Source organism: Thunnus thynnus, chromosome 8 (genome assembly GCF_963924715.1).
Source record: "Thunnus thynnus chromosome 8, fThuThy2.1, whole genome shotgun sequence".
Taxonomy (NCBI): Eukaryota; Metazoa; Chordata; class Actinopteri; order Scombriformes; family Scombridae; genus Thunnus; species Thunnus thynnus.
The window spans coordinates 783831-808519 of record NC_089524.1 but is presented as its reverse complement, the minus strand read 5'-3'; the positions used below and the strand labels follow the sequence as shown (position 1 = coordinate 808519).

The 24689-nt window shown below is 40.5% G+C and overlaps 1 protein-coding gene across 1 annotated transcript in view; it reads left to right on the top strand.

Moving 5' to 3' along the window:
- grin3bb (glutamate receptor, ionotropic, N-methyl-D-aspartate 3Bb) overlaps positions 1 to 22650 on the top strand; it is a 77973-nt gene extending 55323 nt beyond the window's left edge. The window contains exons 3-9 of the mRNA XM_067595988.1: positions 2745 to 3837; positions 5104 to 5249; positions 8565 to 8680; positions 9644 to 9795; positions 15771 to 15935; positions 16976 to 17043; positions 21029 to 22650. Coding sequence (XP_067452089.1) covers positions 2745 to 3837; positions 5104 to 5249; positions 8565 to 8680; positions 9644 to 9795; positions 15771 to 15935; positions 16976 to 17043; positions 21029 to 21818 — 2530 coding nt within the window. The 3' untranslated portion in view covers positions 21819 to 22650. The remainder of the gene's footprint in view (positions 1 to 2744; positions 3838 to 5103; positions 5250 to 8564; positions 8681 to 9643; positions 9796 to 15770; positions 15936 to 16975; positions 17044 to 21028) is intronic.
- Positions 22651 to 24689: the final 2039 nt, after the last annotated feature.

Genomic DNA, 24689 nt, shown 5'->3' with positions numbered 1-24689 from the left:
TGTATATACATATATTATATCATCTTTAGATGAATCAGGATGCAGATGTGAAGATGTGAGCGTGTCTTTGTTTCCAAAGAAAATTTTTAAGTTTTCATGTTTTTCAGTCAGTAGATTTTTGCGGAGATAAATCTTTGAATATTTCAGTTATCAAGTCTTATTGTTTTATTATCAATATCTGATTAATCTGACAATCCAAAGTGTCTCTAAGTGTTAAACTTTCCATCACTGCTGTTTTCATTTTATTCCTGATAAGTTTCAATGATCTGTAACCAGATTTATTTGATTCCTCTGTGATATGTGAGTTCAGATTCACATATGAATATATTTATATTCATATATATTCATAAATACAGTTTCTGTCTCTGTGAGTATGAACATGTTTGAGGGTTTAACTTTTATTCATGAGGAGATTTATTGAAGCTCTCTCTCTCTCTGACCTGCATCTTCAGTAGAAACAATAAAAACATCTGCAGACGCCACAAATATTTCCTCCAAAACATGAAAAACACTTTGAACTGAACTCTCATCTCACAGCATCTCGTCATACCTGAAACTTTAACTGAACACCCTCACACAATGAACTGATGAACCAAAGTACCAACACAACAATTTAAAAATACTCCTGCAGTAAAAGTACATAAGTATTATGAGCTTGATGTAGTTAAAGTATTGCAGTAAAAGTACATAAGTATTATGAGCTTGATGTAGTTAAAGTATTGCAGTAAAAGTACATAAGTATTATGAGCTTGATGTAGTTAAAGTATTGCAGTAAAAGTACATAAGTATTATGAGCTTGATGTAGTTAAAGTATTGCAGTAAAAGTAGTGGTTTGGTCCCTCTGACTGATATATTATTATATATGACATCATTAGATTATTAATAGTGAAGCATCAGTGTTAGAGCAGCATGTTACTGTTGTAGCTGCTGGAGGTGGAGCTAGTTTACACTACTTTATATACAGTTAGCTAGTTTAGTCCAGTGGTTCCCAACCTAGGGGTCGGGCCCCTCCAAAGGGTCAGCAGATAAATCTGAGGGGTGGTGAGATGATTAATGGGAGAGGAAAGAAGAAAAAACAAAGTTCTGATACACAAATCTGTTTTCAGTTTTTGGACTTTTTCTCTAATCTTTGATTTTTGCTGAAATATTGGATCATTTGAACATTTATTGAAATGAAAGCATGTGAGAAGTTTAGAGGGAAAAATCACTATTTGGTGGAGCTGTTAACAACTCATAGACATGTGAAATGTGACCCCGACTACACACTGCTTTTTGTAAGACGTCAAAAGCCAAAAAGGTTGGAAACCACTGGTTTCATCTTTAACAATGTGTTGTATTTTAAAAGCTTGTTATATTATCCATTGTGTCAAATCTTCATCTGAAAAGTAACTAAAGCTGTCAAATAAATGTAGTGGAGTAGAAAGTACAATATTTCCCTCTGAAATGTAGAAAGTAGCATCACATGGAAATACTCAAGTAAAGTACAAGTACCTCAACATTGTACTTAGTTACTTTCCAGCACTGCATAAAACATCACAGCCGCCATCAAGAAACAAATATGAGTCAGATTTAACCTGGAACACACTCTGTATGCACAGAAATGTGTATCACCTGCACAAACATTTATACAAATTGAAATATCTACATTTTTGTATATTTTGGGCCTCTTCAGGAAAAGTAAACCAGAATATATGATTATTACTTTATTAATATGTTTTACCAAATAAATTCTGTAAACAGTTTTTTCACCTGGTTGTTGCCTAAAACATATGTTTTAAGATATTGAACCTGTGTGTAATATGTAACTTTAGTTTGTCGTTCTAAACATGAAGAGAAACGACTCTGATCTGAATTTGTTCTTCTGATTCTCTTAAAACTGTCGGTTCTCCTCCGTCACACTGCATCTGCAGCAGAGTCCGTCTGACGGGAAACACTGGGAGGATAAAAGGTTTAATGTTGCGTTCACATCAAACACATTCACACTAAATGAATTACACTCTGACTGAGAGACGAGATAAAAACTCACAGGACGGATTATCCGCTTCACAAGAAGAAAAGAACATAAGACAGAGAGAAAACGTGAAGAGAAACAGAAACATGAAACTGTCAGAGTTACATTTCAGGACATCTCATGAAGTCTGTTGCCTTAAAATAAAGAGGAACTTCTGATACAAAGAGCTGCACTGACTGTCCAACATGTCCTCTCTTCTCCTGTCTGTCCTCTCTTCTGTCCTCTCTTCTCCTGTCTGTCCTCTCTTCTCCTGTCTGTCCTCTCTTCTGTCCTCTCTTTTCCCGTCTGTCCTCTCTTCTACTGTCTGTCCTCTCTTCTGCTGTCTGTCCTCTCTTTTCCTGTCTGTCCTCTCTTCTCCTGTCTGTCCTCTCTTCTCCCGTCTGTCCTCTCTTCTACTGTCTGTCCTCTCTTCTCCTGTCTGTCATCTCTTCTCCTGTCTGTCCTCTCTTCTCCTGTCTGTCATCTCTTCTCCTGTCTGTCCTCTCTTTTCCTGTCTGTCCTCTCTTCTCCTGTCTGTCGTCTCTTCTACTGTCTGTCATCTTTTCTCCTGTCTGTCCTCTCTTCTCCTGTCTGTCGTCTCTTCTACTGTCTGTCATCTTTTCTCCTGTCTGTCCTCTCCTCTCTGTGCTCATTTTTCCCGTCTGTCCTCTCTTCTCCTGTCTGTCCTCTCTTTTCCTGTCTGTCCTCTCTTCTCCCGTCTGTCCTCTCCTGCTCTGTCCCGTCTGTTCTGCAGGTTCCTGTCCAACACGTCTTTCTCTGGTCTGACGGGTCCAGTCCGAGTCCATCAGAACCGGTCCCGTGTCCTCACCTCTCAGCGTTTCCACATCTGGAGTCTGCGTCGGGACGCGCTGGGCCAGCCCACCTGGGTGACAGTGGGCAGCTGGGAGGGGGGTCAGCTGCAGGTGGAGGACCAGGGGGTCTGGCAGGGCCCCCGCCCCCGCTATAGGACGGAGGGGACGGGTGGGAGGACCCGGGGCCGCTGGAGGGCCGGCATGCCAGTGGCGGGGAGCCGGGTGCGGGTGGTGACTCTGGTGGAGCACCCCTTCGTGTTCACGCGGGACGCAGATGACGAGGGCAGCTGTCCGGCCGGGCAGTTCTGTCTGGACGCCGGGACCAACAGCTCAGACGCTCTGGAGCGTTTTTTCCATGAGGTGGCAGGCGGGAACGGCAGCTTCCTGCCCACCGAGTACAGCAAGTGTTGCTATGGTTACTGCATCGACCTGCTGGAGAAGCTGGCTGAGGACCTGGGCTTCGAGTTCGACCTTTACATCGTCGGAGATGGGAAGTACGGTGCGTGGAAGGGTGGCCGCTGGACGGGGCTGGTGGGGGATCTGCTGCAGGGCCTGGCCGACATGGCCGTCACCTCCTTCAGCATCAACTCCGCTCGCAGCCGTGTCATCGACTTCACCTCGCCCTTCTTCTCCACCAGTCTGGGCATTCTGGTGCGCAGCAAGGACACAGCGGCACCCATCGGTGCCTTCATGTGGCCATTGCACTGGTCCATGTGGGTGGGCATCTTCCTGGCGCTGCACATCACGGCGCTCTTCCTCACGCTGTACGAGTGGAAGAGTCCATTCGGCATGACGCCTCACGGGCGGAACCGTATGCGGGTGTTCTCATACTCGTCAGCGCTCAACCTGTGCTACGCCATCTTGTTCGGACGCACCGTCTCCTCCAAGACGCCCAAATGCTGGACGGGTCGCTTCCTGATGAACCTGTGGGCCATCTTCTGCCTGCTGGTGCTGTCCAGCTACACGGCCAACCTCGCCGCCGTCATGGTGGGAGAGAAGTCCTTCGAGGAGGTAACAGGGATCCATGACGCCAAGGTGAGAAAATAAAGCTTCATATGTAAGTAGCCAACACCCTTTGTTTAAAAAAAAATTAAAATTATTAAAAAAAAAACAAACAAAATAAACCTTCTCATTCTTTAGATCCAATGAAGATTCTTCTCTTACAAACTATAAACTTTCATATTTAATCTGTATCTTCAAGTTCCTGAAACATTTTTCAACATATACACTGTCATTCATATATAAGTTATATTGTCCTAAACTTTCTCTGTACTCTGCAACATGGGCAACAAGGACATGATGTTTACAGATATGAGATTCTAATAACACAAAGCATTGTTTGTAGCATCTCCGGCTGGATGAGGGTCTAACTCTTTAACCGGTGGTTCATAAAGTGTGTATTTATCAGCACAGACACCAACCTGTGGCTCCATGATAACCGTGAACACACTGTGAACACACCCTAAAAAATTAAAGTATTACCATCTTTTCACATATTGATGAGAGGCTTCTTGCACTGTAGTCTTTCAATATTCAACAAAACTAAAATCATGTGTTGTTAACCTCTGACTGAAAATACATCACAATTTATATTCCAATCATGAAATATCACCCTTTTAACCCCTGTTAGCATAATAACAACCTCTAATAGAGTGCTATAGATAAGCATATTTAACTTTAATTTTTATGTCACATATGCAGATTTAATCTTATATATTAAAGTTACTTTGAAACACATACATAATGCTGCATTTCTTTAGCAATTCTTTAGTCAACATATTCAATATTAATACAGACATATTTAACTCTACCAACAGTTAAAGTCTGGTCAGTGTGATGATGATTATCTGATTCATGACTCAGTTTTAATGAGAAAGCATCACAAGTCAAGACTCTGATAAAGTGACCAGCTGAACTCTTCGTTCATTCACTTTCTGCTGCTTGCCATGAAATAATTATAGATTAAATTGGATCAGCTGCTGCAACCTAATTACACTTTAATTCATCAGCTGAGTGGAGCATGACACAGTCTGATGGTGTTTAAACAGAGAGGCTGCTGGGAGTTGTATTCCTGATGTCCACGTCTGATCTGCTGCAGCTGATTCACGTAAACTGCAGCACTGTCAGACATCTCCTGCCACTCTTCTTCTTCTTCTCCTTCTTCTCCTTCTTCTTCTTCTTCTTCTTCTTCTTCTTCTTCTTCTTCTTCTTGTCCTTGTACTTCTTATTCTTCCTCTCCTTCCTCTTCTTCTTCTTCTTCTTCTTCCTCTTCTCCTTCTTCTTCTTCGTTGGTGTGTCCAGCTGCACCACCCCTCCCAGGGTTTTCGTTTCGGGACGGTGCGGGAGAGCAGCGCTGAGGATTACATGAAGAAGAGTTTTCCAGAGATGCACGAATACATGAGACGCTTCAACGAGCCGACCACGCCCGAAGGAGTCGCGACCCTCAAGTAAGAGAACGCACGCCATCTGATGGTTCTACTGAGTCTACTGGTTCCACTGGTTCTACTGGGTCTAGTGGTTCTACTGGTTCTACTGAGTCTACTGGTTCCACTGGTTCTACTGAGTCTACTGGTTCCACTGGTTCTACTGGGTCTAGTGGTTCCACTGGTTCTACTGAGTCTACTGGTTCCACTGGTTCTACTGGGTCTAGTGGTTCCACTGGTTCTACTGAGTCTACTGGTTCCACTGGTTCTACTGGATCTAGTGGTTCCTCTGGTTCTACTGAGTCTACTGGTTCCACTGGTTCTACTGGATCTAGTGGTTCCATTGGTTGTATTGCTTCTACTGGTTCCACTGGTCCCACTTGTTGTACTGGTTCTAACACTGATTTGATGTTCTCTCTTTGTGGTTTTGCAACCTGCTGTAGTTGCTGTGGTTGATGTAGTTGGTGTAGTTAATGTAGTTGTTGTGGTTGATGTAGTTGCTGTGGTTGCTGTAGTTGCTGTGGTTGATGTATTTGATGTAGTTGCTGTGGTTGCTGTAGTTGCTGTGGTTGCTGTAGTTGCTGTGGTTGATGTAGTTGGTGTAGTTAATGTAGTTGTTGTGGTTGATGTAGTTGCTGTGGTTGATGTAGTTGGTGTGGCTGATGTAGTTGGTTTGGTTGATGTAGTTGCTGTGGTTGCTGTAGATGCTGTGGTTGATGTAGTTGCTGTAGTTGATGTAGTTGCTGTGGTTGATGTAGTTGCTGTGGTTGATGTTGGTGTGGCTGATGTAGTTGGTTTGGTTGATGTAGTTGCTGTGGTTGCTGTAGTTGCTGTGGTTGATGTTGGTGTGGCTGATGTAGTTGGTTTGGTTGATGTAGTTGCTGTGGTTGATGTTGTTGCTGTGGTTGATTAGTTGCTGTGGTTGATGTAGTTGCTGTAGTTGCTGTAGTTGCTGTGGTTGCTGTAGTTGCTGTGGTTGATGTAGTTGGTGTAGTTGATGTAGTTGCTGTGGTTGATGTAGTTGCTGTGGTTGATGTTGTTGGTGTGGCTGATGAAGTTGGTTTGGTTGATGTAGTTGCTGTTGTTGCTGTGGTTGATGTAGTTGCTGTGGTTGCTGTAGTTGCTGTGGTTGATGTATTTTATGTAGTTGCTGTAGTTGATGTAGTTGCTGTGGTTGCTGTAGTTGCTGTGGCTGCTGTAGTTGATGTAGTTGATGTGGTTGCTGTGGTTGATGTAGTTGTTGTAGTTGCTGTGGTTGCTGTAGTTGCTGTGGTTGCTGTAGTTGATGTAGTTGATGTGGTTGATGTAGATGCTGTGGTTGCTGTAGTTGATGTAGTTGATGTAGTTGCTGTAGTTGATGTGGTTTCTGTGGTTGCTGTGGTTGATGTAGTTGATGTAGTTGCTGTGGTTGCTGTAGTTGATGTTGTTGCTATAGTTGATGTGGTTGCTGTGGTTGCTGTAGTTGATGTTGTTGCTATAGTTGATGTGGTTGTTGTAGTTTATCTAGTTGCTGTGGTTGCTGTAGTTGATGTAGTTGATGTGGTTGCTGTGGTTGATGTAGTTGTTGTAGTTTATGTAGTTGCTGTGGTTGCTGTAGTTGATGTAGTTGATGTGGTTGCTGTGGTTGATGTAGTTGTTGTAGTTGCTGTGGTTGCTGTAGTTGCTGTGGTTGCTGTAGTTGATGTAGTTGATGTGGTTGATGTAGATGCTGTGGTTGCTGTGGTTGCTGTAGTTGATGTAGTTGATGTAGTTGCTGTAGTTGATGTGGTTTCTGTGGTTGCTGTGGTTGATGTAGTTGATGTAGTTGCTGTGGTTGCTGTAGTTGATGTTGTTGCTATAGTTGATGTGGTTGCTGTGGTTGATGTAGTTGTTGTAGTTTATGTAGTTGCTGTGGTTGCTGTAGTTGATGTAGTTGCTGTAGTTGATGTGGTTGCTGTGGTTGATGTAGTTGTTGTAGTTGCTGTGGTTGTTGTAGTTGCTGTGGTTGCTGTAGTTGATGTAGTTGATGTGGTTGCTGTGGTTGATGTAGTTGTTGTAGTTGCTGTGGTTGCTGTAGTTGCTGTGGTTGCTGTAGTTGATGTAGTTGATGTGGTTGATGTAGATGCTGTGGTTGCTGTGGTTGCTGTGGTTGCTGTAGTTGATGTAGTTGATGTAGTTGCTGTAGTTGATGTGGTTTCTGTGGTTGCTGTGGTTGATGTAGTTGATGTAGTTGCTGTGGTTGCTGTAGTTGATGTTGTTGCTATAGTTGATGTGGTTGCTGTGGTTGATGTAGTTGTTGTAGTTTATGTAGTTGCTGTGGTTGCTGTAGTTGATGTAGTTGCTGTAGTTGATGTGGTTGCTGTGGTTGATGTAGTTGTTGTAGTTGCTGTGGTTGTTGTAGTTGCTGTGGTTGCTGTAGTTGATGTAGTTGATGTGGTTGCTGTGGTTGATGTAGTTGTTGTAGTTGCTGTGGTTGCTGTAGTTGCTGTGGTTGCTGTAGTTGATGTAGTTGATGTGGTTGATGTAGATGCTGTGGTTGCTGTGGTTGCTGTGGTTGCTGTAGTTGATGTAGTTGATGTAGTTGCTGTAGTTGATGTGGTTTCTGTGGTTGCTGTGGTTGATGTAGTTGATGTAGTTGCTGTGGTTGCTGTAGTTGATGTTGTTGCTATAGTTGATGTGGTTGCTGTGGTTGATGTAGTTGTTGTAGTTTATGTAGTTGCTGTGGTTGCTGTAGTTGATGTAGTTGCTGTAGTTGATGTGATTGCTGTGGTTGATGTAGTTGTTGTAGTTAATGTAGTTGCTGTGGTTGCTGTAGTTGATGTAGTTGCTGTAGTGGCTGTGGTTGCTGTGGTTGCTGTGGTTGATGTAGTTGCTGTAGTGGCTGTGGTTGCTGTGGTTGATGTAGTTGTTGTAGTTGATGTAGTTGCTGTGGTTGCTGTAGTTGATGAAGTTGCTGTAGTTGATGTGATTGCTGTGGTTGATGTAGTTGTTGTAGTTTATGTAGTTGCTGTAGTTGATGTAGTTGCTGTGGTTGCTGTAGTTGCTGTGGTTGATGTAGTTGATGTGGTTGATGTAGATGCTCTAGTTGCTGTAGTTGCTCTAGTTGCTGTAGTTGATGTAGTTGCTGTAGTTGCTGTGGTTGCTGTAGTTGATGTAGTTGCTGCAGTTGCTGTGGTTGCTGTAGTTGCTGTAGTTGCTGTGGTTGCTGTAGTTGATGTAGTTGCTGCAGTTGCTGTGGTTGCTGTAGTTGCTGTAGTTGCTCTAGTTGCTGTAGTTGATGTAGTTGCTGCAGTTGCTGTGGTTGCTGTAGTTGCTGTGGTTGCTGTAGTTGCTGTGGTAACTGTGTCCTTTGTGTTGAAGGACAGATCCTCCTCAGCTCGACGCCTTCATCATGGATAAAGCTCTTCTCGATTATGAGGTTTCCATCGACGCTGACTGTAAACTGGCGACTGTCGGGAAGCCGTTCGCCATCGAAGGTAAAACACTGTTTGTTACAGAACTTCTGTCTTTGTGAGGACCGCTCCAGGTTTGGGATGGAGGATATGATTGGACAGTGAGGACGTTTAGTCTCGTCCTCCTTCAAACAGCTGTTTTAGAGCTTAGCATTGTGTCCGTACGGGTCCTCACAAGTATAGAAGTACGTGTGTGTGTGTGTGTGTTTCTGGGTTTATCTTCAGTTCACTTCCTGTCGATTGGAACATGTTTCATGATGTTTCATCATTGATGACATCATGTCCAATCAAATCAGAGGAGTCCCTGCAGACAGTTTAAAGTTTCCTCCCGCAGAAAGTTTACACTTTAAATATTAAAGCACACACACACACACACACACACACTGTTTATCTGGATATTCATCAGCTGTTACCATGGAAACAGCTGCTCTTTTGGGGGTTCTTACAGACAAAATACAGCATAATCATTAACACTAACACTTATCATTAATAATTGGTATATATACTGTTAATAAAGTGTTAATAACTCACTATAACGTAGGTATACGCAGATATGAGGACATTCTAAATGTGTAATGTTTATTAAAACATCATATTGAGTTCAGTCCAGCTTATTATGTATTTATGTATTTGGTGTTTAGGTTATGTTATCAGTCTGTTGTTTATTGTTTATTATTTGTTTTTTAGGTTACAAGTCGGTCAGTTGTTTGATGTTCATTGTTTGTTTATTGTTTGTTGATTAGGTTACGTATTGTCCAGTTGTTTATTGTTTGTTTGTTGTTTAGGTTACAGTATCAGTCAGTTTTTTATTGTTTTGATTGTTCATATTGTTTGTTTGTTTGTTGTTTCGGTTATGGTAGCGGCCAATTGTTTGTTTGTTCTTTTGTCGTTAGGTTACGGTATTGGTCAGTTGTTTATTGTTTGTTTGTTTGTTGTTTAGGGTACAGTATCGGCCAATGGTTTATTGTTTGTTTGTTTGTTGTTTAGGGTACGGTATCGGCCTCCCTCAGAACTCTCCTCTGAGCTCCAACATCTCAGAGTTCATCAGCAGGTATAAATCAGACGGATACATGGACCTGCTGCACGACAAGTGGTACAAAGTGGTTCCCTGTGGGAACCGAGTGTTCGCCGTCACCGAGGTCAGTCTCTTTATATACATATATATATATATATATATATGTACATATACAATATACATATAGATACAATATATACACCATATGTGTATATATATATATATGAGTATGTATTGTGTATATATTGTATGTTCTGTACATACAAAATGTATATGCATATCTTCCTGCACAGAATCTCTGCTGTTTACTTCATATATAACAGAAACATCATCTGTCCTTTTTGCTACATACATCATATAAATACAAACATGACTGATTAACATGAGTTTCAATGGTAACGAGCTCCAGTAGTGACACCACAAACAAAGACGTGTGTTTCTGTCAATGAGATATCAGATGTTTGTTATTATTTTACAGAATTATGTTTTTACAGCAGAGGAGTATCTTTGACCTGTTTTCACTGTCAGCAGCTTCAGTGTGTTTATATAAACTGTGTGTGTGTGTGTGTGTGTGTGTGTGTGTGTGTGTGTGTGTGTGATATATGCTGTACATATATCCTATATTTCTAACAGTATTCATTTTTCTCAATTGCACTGGCACATTTCTCAAAACATATTTAAAGTTCTCAGCACTGAAGATGCATTTCCTGAAACAGCTCATACGTGCAGCAAAACACTAGTTAACCTGCAGAAGGCTGTAAATCACCGAAAACCTTTAATTCATGTTTCAAAATGAAGTTATTTTGTCAGTGAAGAAGTCATTGCCACCAAAATGACAAAAATGTCTTGTCAGAATGACAGCGGACTCTGGAAGTGTGTCCCTCATCTCCTAATTTCCAAACAGTCTTGTCCGTCATGTTTTCACTGACACTGAGCGCCTTCTGTACCAGTCTGTTATTTCTCTGAAGCTAACTGGCTGCTACTGTGCATCAAAGTTAATACTCTTCAGACACAGATTTCAAGAGTACAATGTTTCACATTCTGCTTTGTAAAGCAAAAGAGCACTTTGATTTACATGTAATGTGAGGAAAAACTATTTTATTTTCCTGCAATGGTTCCTTAACACAGTTCAATACAGTAAACAGAAGAAAAATGAAAATTTACACAGCACTGCACAAACATGTATCACTACCAAAAAATGTGCTATGGAAATAAAACATAGGCCTACTATAAGCAGCAGTATAGTCGTAACCATCCTCTGCACACTTCTGCTGTTATGTCATCATAAGCAGCATCCACTGCAGCAAGCAAAGACATGTGATTTTGTGGTTGATGATTGTGTACTTTCCACCTCCATGTGGAAAATAATTCCTTAATAGGATTCAAGAATATCAATCAATCAATTTTTATTTATATAGCGCCAAATCACAACAAAAGTAATCTCAGGGCACTTTTCACATAGAGCAGGTCCAGACCGTACTCTTTAATTTACAGAGACCCAACAATTCCCCCATGAGCAGCACTTGGCGACAGCGGTAAGGAAAAACTCCCCTTTAACGGGTAGAAACTTCAAGCAGAACCCGGCTCTTGGTGGGCGGCCATCTGCTTTGACCGGTTGGGTTGAGAAAGAGAAAGAGAGAGGGAAAGGGGGAGGGGGGGACAGAATAACAACAATCATAACAATAACAACAACAGCAGCAACAGCAGCAGCCAGGGAAGGATGCCAACAGGACTGTGAAGGCTCGGCCCAGAACCCAGGGTTTCCTGCAAGATGGGAAAGCACAAAAAAACTCTTTTTAGTGACAAAACTTAGTGACATGCATTGATGTTACATGAATGCATACAGATGGAGAGGAGGAGGAGGAGAGAGGAGCTCAGTGCATCATTGGAAGTCCCCCAGCAGTCTAGCAGCATAACTAAGGGCTGATCCAAGGCGAGCCTGGTCGGCCCTAACTATAAGCTTTATCAAAAAGGAAAGTTTTAAGCCTACTCTTAAACATAGAGAGGGTGTCTGCACCCAGGACCGAATCTGGAAGATGGTTTCACAGGAGAGGAGCCTGATAGCTGAAGGCTCTGCCTCCCATTCTACTTTTAAAGACTGTAGGAACCACCCATATAATAGAGAGGATGGTGGAAGGAACTCCACTCTTCTGTATCTTCCTCTATTTTGCTGTCTTCCCCTTGCTACACCGCCATGCATCCTTACTTCCGTGGGCAGGCTGTTTCCCCCATCCAATGTTTAACTGAGCAGAGCTGGAGCTGCTGGTTGTCAGATCGATCCATGAGAAGGACCCCTGGCCTGGGCTTGGAGCCAAACCCAAGTCACAGATCTGTTCCACATCCGCGCCTTGGGAACCCTGGATTGTCATCCGGGGTGACAAGGAACGAGGCATGAACTCCTCCCGTACTCCTCCACTGGGATCTATCCAGCTGGGTAACAGGTTCGAGGTGCTGGGGAAGCTGAAGCAACACGCATCCACTGTCAGCCTGGAGCCCACGGCCAGTCCAACACTGCTGCCAAAAAAGAAAAGATGGCATACATCCAAACCTGTTGGGGCATTTCATTCTCTGTCACCCACTCTGGTGCTCCACTAACAGGTAGCCAAAACACTCCCACTATGTCCACTCGCTCTGACCAGTCCTACCATTATTGATGTCGCCGGGGTCCTAGCACCAGTCCAGTTGGTTCTTCATGCTTCTTTTCCATTACTTATGTGGAACCAGGACCCTCTAGCAACCCTATAAAGTCCCCTATTCCTGACACTTGTTTTTATAATAGGTCAACAAATAGTTTTGGACTTTTGAACTCCTCCTGCAATATAAATGCCACCAAGTCCAGTTGCAATGCGTACAGCTCCAGTCTGCTATCCCCACAACCTAAAATAACTGCCCAGTGCTTCCCCTGTCAGTGGTCTCCATCCCCTACAACCCCAGTCATCCGCAAAAACAGGTCATATCATCCCAGGAGGTCTCAGCAAGGAGGTAATACTTGCAACCTATATCACATCAGCTGTTTATCTACCCTTAATCAAGATTTAGTTGATACTTCTCTTGATTTCCGAAACCACAGAGGTCTTGGATTAATCCACATGAATGTGAGAAGCTTGGTACCAAAACTGGACTCCATTAGAATCTGGGTCTATTAAACCAGTCCAGATTTTTAATACCAAGAGAAACCTGGTTGACCGATAAAATTAAGGATGATGTCATTGCACTTGACGGTTACGATACATTTAGGGTGGACTGAACCACAACAGGGGGAGGAGTTGTTATTTTTGTGAGAAATTATTTTGCTGTCTCTGTGTCTCAGCTCAAAGAATTTCTATTTTTAGCATTAAATGTCTCTCTAAATCCTAATAATGATATGGTGGTAATTGGGGCCTATCGCCTCCATCTGCTCATCGAAGAGCCTTAGATATATTGGTAAAAGTATGAGAGTTCTGAAGTTTTGCTCATGGGTGACATTAACCTTGACTGGTTAAATTCTTCCTCTGAGGGGCTAAAAAATCACTGTATTGAATTAAATTTAACTCAGCTCATTTCTTCACCTACTTAGCCAGACACCTGAAATCTAGAAAAGTCGACCCTGATAGATAATCACAATGAATGAACCACATAAATTCAGCCATTGGTGTCTTTGCACTACACTTAAGTGATCATTGTCCAATTTTCTGCATTAGAGACACCAGACAAAAAAGATTCCATCAAATATTATTATAAAGAGAGACTTTAAACATTTTGTTGAGCAGGCTTTTCTACATGATTTATTTCTTGGTGATATCACAAGGTAATGTGCTACTCCTGACCCTGAATTAGCCTTAAGCCTTTTCACAGATGTTTTAGCAAAAAGCATGCTCCCTTTAAGAAATACAGAGTAAAAAAAATCAAATCCTTGGTTTACACCTGAAATCTCAGAGATGTTAAGGTTAAGGGATGCAGCATGGGCAAAAGCACGAGGCTCAAAGTCCTCTACAGATGGGCAGTTCTTTAGACAGTTGAGAAACAAATGTGTCAGGGCAGTTAGAAATGCTAAGTCGTTATTTTGTTGATATCCTGTCCAATTGTAGTGGTTATTCATTTAACAATTAAGTCACTAAATCATGGTCATGCTTACTCCCTACCCAAGCATCTTTCTCTAGATTCTGTCTTTGTCTTAGAAAAAGAACAAATCTGTGGTATTTTTAATAGTCATTTAGGGTGGTAAACGATATAATCTGTTGATTTGTCTAAAGCATTTGACACAGTGGATCATACTCTTCTCTTGGATAAACTTAGATCACTTGGTTTTGACGCAAATGCATCTAACTGGTTTCACAGTTGTGGACTGTCATCAATCTGACTTCCTTGAAATTACTGAAGGGGTGCCACAGGGTTCAGTACTAGGTCCTGTTCTGTTCATGTTGTACATAAATGACCTAGGCTCATTTGTAGCAAGAGCTCTATTCATTATTATGCTGACGACACAGTAATTTACTCATCAGCTCCCTCTATTGACAAAGTTTGTTTAATTTAAAGGCTGATTTTTTTTGGCTATTCAAAGGGCCCTGATTAAACTTAAGCTTTTACTAAATCCAGATAAGACTAATTACATGCTCTACACCAGATCTCAAGTGAAAAATCCACTAAGTATTACTATTAGTACAATATCTAGGGCTGAAATTTAAAAAAGTCCCATGTTATGAATACCTGGGTACCTGGTTAGATGAAAAATTATCGTTTAAAATTCATGTTGATGAACTGACTAAAAAGCTTTAGTTTAGTTTAAATTAGGTTTCTTTTATAGAAATAAGCAGTGCCTCTATTTTAGCAGTAGGCTGCAGATTGTACAAGCGACATTTTTATCAGTGCTTGACTATGCGGATGTAATTGCCATGCATGCTGCTGCCCGTACCCTCCGACCCCTTGATGCTGTGTATCGCAGTATTCTTAGATTTATTACAGGTGACAGTTTTAGAGCCCATCATTGTATCATTGTATCCTCTATGAGAAGGTTGGGTGGCCATCACTTACCACATGAAGGGAACAACACTGTCTTGTTTTTATTTACAAAGTCATCCTAAATAAACTACCATTTTATTTATCATCACCTTTAAGACTTAGAAATATGGGATACCAGACCCGTTCACAGGAATGCATTACCTTGGATATCCCTTGTATGAATACACAACAGGAAAAACTATTATGCTCCTCATAGGTGGAATAAACTTCAACTTTCTTATATTATTGTCATTTTCTTTTTGTTCTTTTGTATTTTATAGGTAATTTGTCTTGTGTTTGTTGTATTTATGTTTGGTATAAGATTGCTGGTGTTACACTTTTTACACTTTTCATTATAATGACTTGTTTGGTTTTGTATTTGTAGGGCACCATTGTTGCTCTCAATTGGTTTCCCCTGAGTAATAAAAGTATCTATCTATCTATCTATCTATCTATCTATCTATCTATCTATCTATCTATCTATCTGTCTGTCTATCTATCTATCTATCTATCTATCTATCTATCCATCCATCCATCCATCCATCCATCCATCCATGTGCCACTGGTTGATCTAAGATGTGAGAAACTCCCCATTCGTTAGTGAAGTTTGAGTTTCGTCTGACAACAACTTTATCAATTTAGCAGACTTTACAACATCATATCAATGCAATTAATGAAACATGGGCTCGGCAGATTTTGACTATCAGATGGACTATTCTACATGTGATGACTTACACAATGAAAGAACTCTAACATATTTTGAGAGTAAAACTATTTAACTGAGAAGAAATATGATCTATTTTCACAGACATATACAACCAATAACTGTTGAAATTGTAGATAATTGTCCTTAGTCTTTCCCTAAATGTGCTAAAATATTTGCAAGTAACAAAATGTTGTGAAGAATTTCACATATTGTTTTGATGACTTCAACTGTCATTTGAGAATTGAGCCAAAGCAACTGAGGAAAACTGTAACAGCAGTGTTGATATGCTGCCCTCTGCTGGTCATTCTGACACACTGACACAATCTGAGGAAGCAGTCTTCTTCTTCTTCTTCTTCTTCTTCTTCTTCTTCTTCTTCTTCTTCTTCTTCTTCTTCTTCTTCTTCTTCATCTCTCAGACTCTTCAGATGGGGATCAGTCACTTCTCCGGCCTCTTTGTGTTGTTGTGTGTTGGAGTGGGCGGAGCTTTGCTGACTCTGGCAGGTGAACATGGTTTCTACCGACTCATCTTGCCGCACATCCGCCGCCGACAGAACCTGAAGTACTGGCTGCACACCTCACAGGTACGACACAGTTTTACATTAATGTTCATTTATGTTATTTTAGCTTCAGATAGTGGTGGAAGAAGTATTCAGATCCTTTACTGCACAAATCAAAAAAAAAAACACTGGTTTCATCTTTAACAATGTGTTGTATTTTAAAAGCTTGTTATATTATCCATTGTGTCAAATCTTCATCTGAAAAGTAACTAAAGCTGTCAAATAAATGTAGTAGTAGAAAGTACAATATTTCCCTCTGAAATGTAGAAAGTAGCATCACATGGAAATACTCAAGTAAAGTACAAGTACCTCAAAACTGTACTTGAGTAAATGTACTTTCCACCAATGGCTTTAGAACATGTCAGTCCACTCGCTGTCATGTAACCACAACAAAAACATCAGCTGACACGATGGCAGGAAATAAAACCAGCTCAGTCTCTGATGATGATGATGATGATGATGATGATGATGATCACATGCTCCACCAGACTCCATTCAAGAATCTGCTCATTTTAGGAGGACTTGCAAAGCTACACACCTGATAGAACATTATAGTTAAAGTCATTTCTAAATGTTCAGGGTGTTGTGGTGAATTCACTGTTTCTATAAAATATCAGTTTATTGATAAACTGCAGGAGCAAAGTACTGAAGTTTTCCCCTTTTAACTGGGAGTTCCTCATCTCGTCTCTCATCAGGAGTGAGTGTTTAGTCAGATCAATCTTTGCTTTGGGGTTTTAACTATAAAGACAGTAAAGACTGAATATCATGATTTTAAAGAATGATAGTTTGTCAGATTTGATGTTTTATTATTATCTGACTCATTCAGTCTCCTCTTTTCTTTCATGTATTTTATTTTCTTTATCACTGTTTTCATTTCCTTTAGCTTGCATCTAATGTGTATGTATAAAAGGATTTTATAACCTTCTCCTGAGGGCAGATTTGACTGCTGGGAGATCAATGAGACGTTAAACTAGCAGCCGTCTTCATCTCAGAGACACAGAAGTCAAACATCAGATCAGTTTATATCCTGTTCAAACCTGATGATCTGTTTGTGTGTTTGACAGAAAATCCATCGAGCTCTGAACATGACGTATGAGGACGTGAAGAAGCAGCACGTTGAGAAAGAGAAAAGGTTCGTCCTGTGTGATGTCATCGGTGTGATGTCAGAGGCTGCTCCAGGTTTTGAGTTTGTCAAACCTTCGACTCACTGTGACGGTTAAACATGCAGCAGTTTACTAACAGACGACAAATCTGTTTCACACTTTCTAACACACAGACCTGATTATATTAACTGAGCTCAACAGTAAATCAAAGTCAAAAAACAGGTTTTTCCTTCAGTCCATCAGTGGAATTCAAAACAAATCAAATCAAATTATAAAATAGAAAAAAAGTCATAGGTACGTAGGTGTCAAATAATTCAAAACAAATCTTTAAATATGTTGAACTGTTGGCTGTGTAACAGTTAGATCGACGAGAGCTTTAAAGGATCATTCTGCTGATTTTCTGTATTTTTCTTCATGTTTGGATCCAAACCAACAACGAATTGATCTACTAACAAGTATTGTGTTTGTATCAAAGCTGATATATCTGATTAACACACGTCAGTGAGTCACACCGCTGCACCGGGTCACATGTTCCTTCATCATGAAGAGTTTGGTAACTTTTGTTTAGAAAAGACTCATAACAGCATCACGTTTTCAGTCTCAGGAGAGCAGTTCTGTGTAAGGCAGACGCCACTGAGCATGTGCAGGACTGCAGGTCTGTTTACAGCTTCACTAGCTTGTTGTGCTAAATATTACATCCTCTGGACTTTGTGCTACATCGTAACTGTCTCAAAAAACGTCTTTGTAAAGTTCATTACTTGTTAGTAGATCAGTTCATTGTTGGTTTGGATCCAAACTAGTCAATACAATCAAACAGTGCAGTTCAGTTAACTTAAAGCCTGGTCACACATAACTTCATATTTTGTAATCAGTTGTTTTTAAATATTTTACAGTGTAATGCGGAGCTTTGATGATGATAGACAAATTACATTTTATTTTATGAAACATGGCTAAATTCAGATGGGGCCTCTCTCTTAATTGAAGCATCCCCCCCAAACTACAGTTTTATCCACTCGATCCGTGAAGGGAAGCGAGGAGGAGGACTTGCTGCAATTTTTTCAGACATTTTTAAGTGCAAGAAATTGAGTTTTGGTAGCTATTCATCTTTTGAATACACAGCGATGATACTGGAAAATCAAACTTTGGTGCTGCTGATTACTATTTATCGACCACCGAAGTATACAGCTTCATTTTTATCTGACATACTTTCAGTCTGTTTTATTAACCATGATAGGAGTCTTATAACTGGTGATTTTAATTTGCATATCAATAACATCTCAGAATGTAGTGCTATGGACTTTTTGCAACCTTTGCACTCTTTTGATTTCATGAAACATACTGCTGGGCCAACTCACAACTGTGGCCACACACTAGACCTAGTGATCTCTAGAGGGTTTATTGATATAAATACATCAGATCACTACTGCTTACTTTTCAACATTACTGTCGCAGGGTTAGTAAATAATGATACTGAGCGCCTCATTAAATTATCTGTTAAAGAGGGAATGTCGTAGAGTTTAGCAAATGTGGAGGAAAAGCAAATTAACAATCAACCAAGAGATCCTTATAAATATCCATTTACGCTGTGAGAGACGTGCATATTTCTTAATTCAAGATTATTAGTGACAGTGGAAACAACCCCGCCTTTTAAATCCTTCCCAACTTAGTGATAAAATAGACAATGCCTCACGGTCAAAATGCAAGGAGTTTGCATCCTTCTTTGAAAATAAAATTGCTAATATCCGAGCTAGCATTATAAATAATTTTACCAATCAAAAACCTGCTAGTACTCCTCGAGGAAATCTAAATTACTTTTCTAAAATTAGTGAAGCAGAACTCTGGAAAATCATTACGCAGCTGAAATCCTCCACTTGCTCCATCGATGCCATTCCTACTTTCTTTTTTAAGGAGGTTTTATATAGTTTTATCCACAATGTACTTAACATTGTAAACTGCTCCCTAGAGACCAGCATCTTCCCAGATACACTCAAAACAGCTCTAGTCAGGCTTTTACTCAAAAAACACACTCTTGACCCTTCTGTTTTGAGTAATTTTAGGCCCAGATCAAACCTGCCTTTTCTGGGATGGTCTTCATGAGACAGACTTGACAGTTGGATTGGACTCTGGAACCACACTGAACTGGTTTAACACTTACCTCACTGGCAGAAGCTATTTTGTTAGCCTTGGTGAATATGTCTCAGACGAGCGTGACTTTCTCTTTGGTGTTCCTCAGGGTTCAATTCTTGGTCCGCTACTGTTCTCCCCGTACATGCTTCCAATTGGAGAAATTGTTCGCAACCATGGTGTAAATCTTAATTGTTATGCAGATGACACCCAGTTATATTTATCTGTAGCGCCAGACAATAAAGATGCCTTAAATCCCTTGATAGATTGCCTCTCTAGTATTACACAGTAGATGAGTGGTAACCTGCTTAAATTAAATAAGGACAAAACAGAAGTTCTTATAATTGGCACAGATGCACAAAGAGAATTTTCAGGCAGGCTTGGAAATCCGGCTCTACAAATTAAACCAGAAGTATAAAACTTGGGTGTTATCCTTGACTCTGAATTGCATTTTAAGTCATATCCACCATGTTACAGACAGCTTTTTATCATTTAAGAAACATTGCAAGAGTCAGACCCTACCTTACTTTGAAAGATGTTAAGAAGCTCACACTTTGTTTTTTCATGCTTAGATTATTGTAATGCACTTTATACTGGTTTACCAAATAAAACCATTGATCAGCTGCAAGAAGTTTTAACCAAAACTAGGAAAAGGAGACATATTACACCAGTATTAGCGTCATTGGCTACCTGTAATGTTGAAGATAGATTTTAAAATTCTTTTACTTGTTTTTAAAGCCCAAAAAGGTTTAGCACCTTCATACCTCTCAGACTGCTTGTCGGAATATGTTCCAAACCATTTGCTGAGGTCGCTTAACGCTGGCTTATTAAATGTGCCACAAATAAAATGCAAAAGGTACGATGAGGCAGCTTTTTGCAGCTACGCACCAAAGATTTGGAACAAAGTCCCACCACATATTAGACAAGAAGCAGCTCAAAACTTATTTTTATGCTTTTAATTAACTCATCCTTTAATTTGCTTTTTACTGTTATCAGCTGTTTTTACTACCTGTATTATCTTTCTTATCTCCTAATGATTTTACTTCTTTTATCTTTTTGGTTTTTATTGTTTATTGTTTTTTTGTTTCTTTTATTTGTTTTTTCTTGGTTGTTTTAATGTTTCCTATTTTTAAATATCCGTTAGTTTTTAATACCCTTTTTGTAAAGCACTTTGAGCTGCATTTATGCTATGAAAGGTGCAATATAGATAAATTTCATTATTATTATTATTATTTTTATTACTGTTATTATTATAGAATTGAACCAAACACATGGCTTCCATTTTAAATGTCAGATTTAACATCAGACTCTGATTGTTATTAATATCACAAAGATCAGATCAGATTGATCAGAACGGCAGGTGGTTATTGGTCGAGTTCAAACACAGACGAATCGTTGTGAATTCAGCTCATCAGGGCTCTACTTCAGTTTGAACAGTCAGATTTAAGCTCTGAGGACACATTTCATCATAACAGCCTCAACAGCTGTGAGTGTGTCTGAGGTCATGGAGACGCATCCCAGTTCTGATGTGAATTATTCATTTGAATTTGGCAGAACAACACTCAGCACAGTATTTCTCAATATTTATTAGTCAAATCTCCTGAGCGAGTCTCTAAGCAGACGAATCCCAGTTGAGCCGCAAGTCCTGATTATAGCTCGAGTCCTACTTGAGTCTCAGGTCAACGGCTCAGAGACGCACTGACCTCAACGTCCTGTAAACAGTTCAAATACCTTTAGAGTTACAGGATGTAGACGTTCATATGAGTTCATGTAATTCAGTAATAGATTCATATTGTTGGTAATTCAGTTAATGTTGTTTATTTTCTTTAACCTGTGACATGTAGACTTCCTGTCACTTCCTTTCACCTGTACTTATGTTTACCTGTCCAGCTGTAACCTGCAGAAGGCTCAGCCCCCCCCGGGCCCCCCCGGCCCACCGGCCCCTGGAGCCTCAGCCAAGTGGAACAACGAGACCAGCAAGGATGCTGCTGCTGCCGCCGCCGCCGCCGCTGCTGCTGCCGCCAAGGATGGCCGAGACTTCAAACGAGTCCACTTCAACCTGGAGACTCTGAACACCCGCCGCCTGCTTGCACGCATCGCTGCCTCCGACGCCAAGGCAGGAGGAGCTAAAGGGGAGAAGGAGGAGCCGGCCAAGCCGAAGGTGGGGCCAACGAGTAGACTATGTGAGAATGGAGGACCGGCGGCTTCATTGGCCAGTCTGGTGCTGTCCCTCCCCTCCTCATCCTCCTCTTCCACCTCCGCCCGCCCCAACTCTTCTGCTCCTCCCCCTGCCAGTGTAGCCCCTCCCCCTGCAGCGGCGGCCCCACCCCCTGTCGCCGTGGCCCCGCCCCAGCCTGGCGAGCTGCAGGAGCTGCAGGAACAGATCGAACAGATGAGAGAGAAGCTGAGGATGGCTCTGGCCAGGAGGGCCGAGATCCAGACGTCTCTGACCAAACCCGTCGCCACGGTGACAGCGAACAACCCGACTTCTGTTACCACAACAACGACAACGTCAATGACAGTGACAACAACATCAACGACAGGAGCCCCGCCCACCGTCACCACGGTAACGCCCCTCCCTGCCAACACAAAGTGCGTGACGACCATGACGGACCCGCCGCACAAAGTCCTGTCCAAAGTGCGGCCCCTCCCCAGGAGACTGACCAATGAGAGAAGGTGATGCTCTCTGCACCCGTCACGTGACCTTCTGCACACGGCGGCCATTTTTAACTGCTGAGGCGGGAAAACTCATTAGCATCTTATTTTGTAATTTCAAACAGGTTCATCGTCATGGAGACAGAGAAGCTGATTGTCTGTTTCTTTAACGCTCAATAAGTTTCTTATGAATTTCAATAAACAAACAGATTATTGATAAACTCAAAAACCATGTCATCCATTAAAAATACATTATTATTAATAATAATCGTTATTATTAGAATCCGCCATTGGATCCAGTAATTAACCCAAACAGTGTGGTGAACACCTGAAAAACAAATTAATATTTTTAAAGGGTTTCCCCCCTTTAGAAACCCCTCAATCCATGCAAAAACCCTTATCTGTATCTATAATAAACATTCTGTGTTAATTTGTCACACATTAATGGATGCACTTATTAAATACATGAATTCTGAGTAAGAATCTCTTAAAAAATCATTGAATTGCTCTTGAGGTTTAGTTTTTCAAATGAATGGACAAGTTAAGGGATGATTTAGATGAAGGCGTTTGAGGTGTTATCAGGGTTAAAATAAGGATTAATTAAGTATTTCAGGGATTGTTGTCAGTGTGCCACAGACTAAAGTCAGAAAGAGAAATAAAATATTAGATTTAAACATCTGGAGACACTTTGTGTAAATGAGGAACAACAGAGGAACCTGAATGGAGCCCTGAGGAAGACCAGATTTAACCCATCGTTAGTTTGGACAACAAAACAATAAAACAACAATAAGTGAAATGTAGAAATATATTATATTATAATAGAAGAATGCTTGTGTTAACCTTTAAGGAACAAATGTTCTTAAAGAGTCCAGATTCATATTTTTTACAAGCTTTTATATATTTGGTAATTAAACTAAAAGGTTTTAACTAAGTTTCTTCTTCATTAAAGTGGCTGATAATGTTGACTGTTGAAAATGGCCGCCATGACAGTGACAGAAGTGCGGGTGGCTTCAGGAGCTTTAGTGAACTCTGGTGGTGCAGAAACAGGACTTCCTGTGAGCCTCAATGCAGCAGCACGGCAGCTCCGCTCACCAACAGCACGATACAAACTACAGGAAGTGGACACGCGACACCTGAACAAAACAAGCCGCAGACGTTCATGTTGCGGTTCACAAACGTTAGTGTCAGCGTGCGAAGTAGAGAGTCTAGAGAGGTGGACGGTAAACCCGCTCGCACGTCCAGTGGATTTTAGGGACAGAAAAGATTCAAATTTACAAAAACACATCACAGTTACGAACAGAAACGAACCTTTAAAGGACTTTAATTTCTTTATTAAGATGAAAATTCTGGTGTTTCAACACAAATCTGGAGTTCATTGATGGATAAATATATAAGCTATAATCTCCACAGTTTCAGGGTTTTTTTAAGGTTTAAAAATAAAAAAAAATAAAAAAAGTCAAATAACATGAAGATGGTCCCTGAAATTTCACTTTCATCTAAACATTAAAGTCCTTTTAAGGTTTATTTATCTTCAGTCACAATGAAAGTGACCCCATTCACTTTCTACCTTAAAATTCCATTAATTCACATGTTGTTAATGATCTACTTAAGGTATTTAATTGGATGATTAATAAATACATTAATGGATTATTGTATGTTGAAGTATTTTTATGTCATGATTATGTGAAACACTTAGGAGGCTTTTTCAAGGTTAAAGTCTACCAAACAAAATAGAAACATCCCATTATTTATACCTTAAAAGGGCCTTAAAATGAAGGGATGATTTCATGCTATTTGGTTAATTTTAACCATGTTTAACCTTTTAAAACCCCTAAATTCAGGCAAATTAAAAGGCCTTAATATATTAAAATCCATTCATGTGTCCATAACTGAACCCCTGACTTGAGTTTTTAAGGCTTTTTGTCTTAAAATCGATCTCTCTGACATTAACCAAACACACAGATTTTATAGAAAGTGTAATTTTAAAATCTTTGTTCTGAACAGGAAACACAATGAAGTACTGAAAGCTGCACACTTTGAACCTTACTGCATTTTTATCAGCAGGTGTTTGACTTCCTGTTTGTGTTTCTGATACGAAGCTTCGGCCTGACAAGGTTCGTTTATTTCTTTATTTCAGTCATGCAGACGCTCTGGAGGCTAACTGCAGCTAGCAGCTACAGCTAACAGGCTCAGGGAGCTTCCTGTACCAACAGAGCCACCTGCTGTTTGCACTGATAACATTTTATATTTACATTAAACTTCAAACTTAAGGGGACAGTCTGACCTTTATATAAATGCTCTTATTGTCTGTCAGAGTCTCATGTTTCAGACGGAGATCAGTTTCATCTCTGAGTCCAGGACTAGTTAGCCTAGCTTAGCACAATGACTGGGAGCAGGGGGAAACTACAAGCCTAGCCTAGCCTAGCTTAGCACAAAAGCTGGAAGGGTGGGGAAAAAAACAACGTAAAAAAACTACTTCAGTATTCAATCCAAATTTGGGGTAAATGGATTATAATGTATTAAGGGATTTTAAGGGGTAAAACATGAAAGCTTTCCCTTAATTTCATTAATGTTCAGGGATAACTTTCATTCTATGTAGTACATTTAGTACAGTTTTTTAACCATTAAAAACACCTTGATCCATGAAAATGAATAATTAATTGATTACAAGCCATTAATTTATCTACTCTGATGATTCAGTTTAACAGTGAAACATCATGAAACTTTGTTTTCTCTCTTGATGGAGCTAGGCTAACAGTTTCCCTCTGCCTGCAGTGTTTATGCTAAGCTAGGCTAACAGAGATGAAAGTGAAACATGTGGACAGATAAATGTTGGACTGTTCCTTTAAGGCTCCTGCAGCTGCAGGTGTTATAAACCAGGTGAGATCTGTTCTTC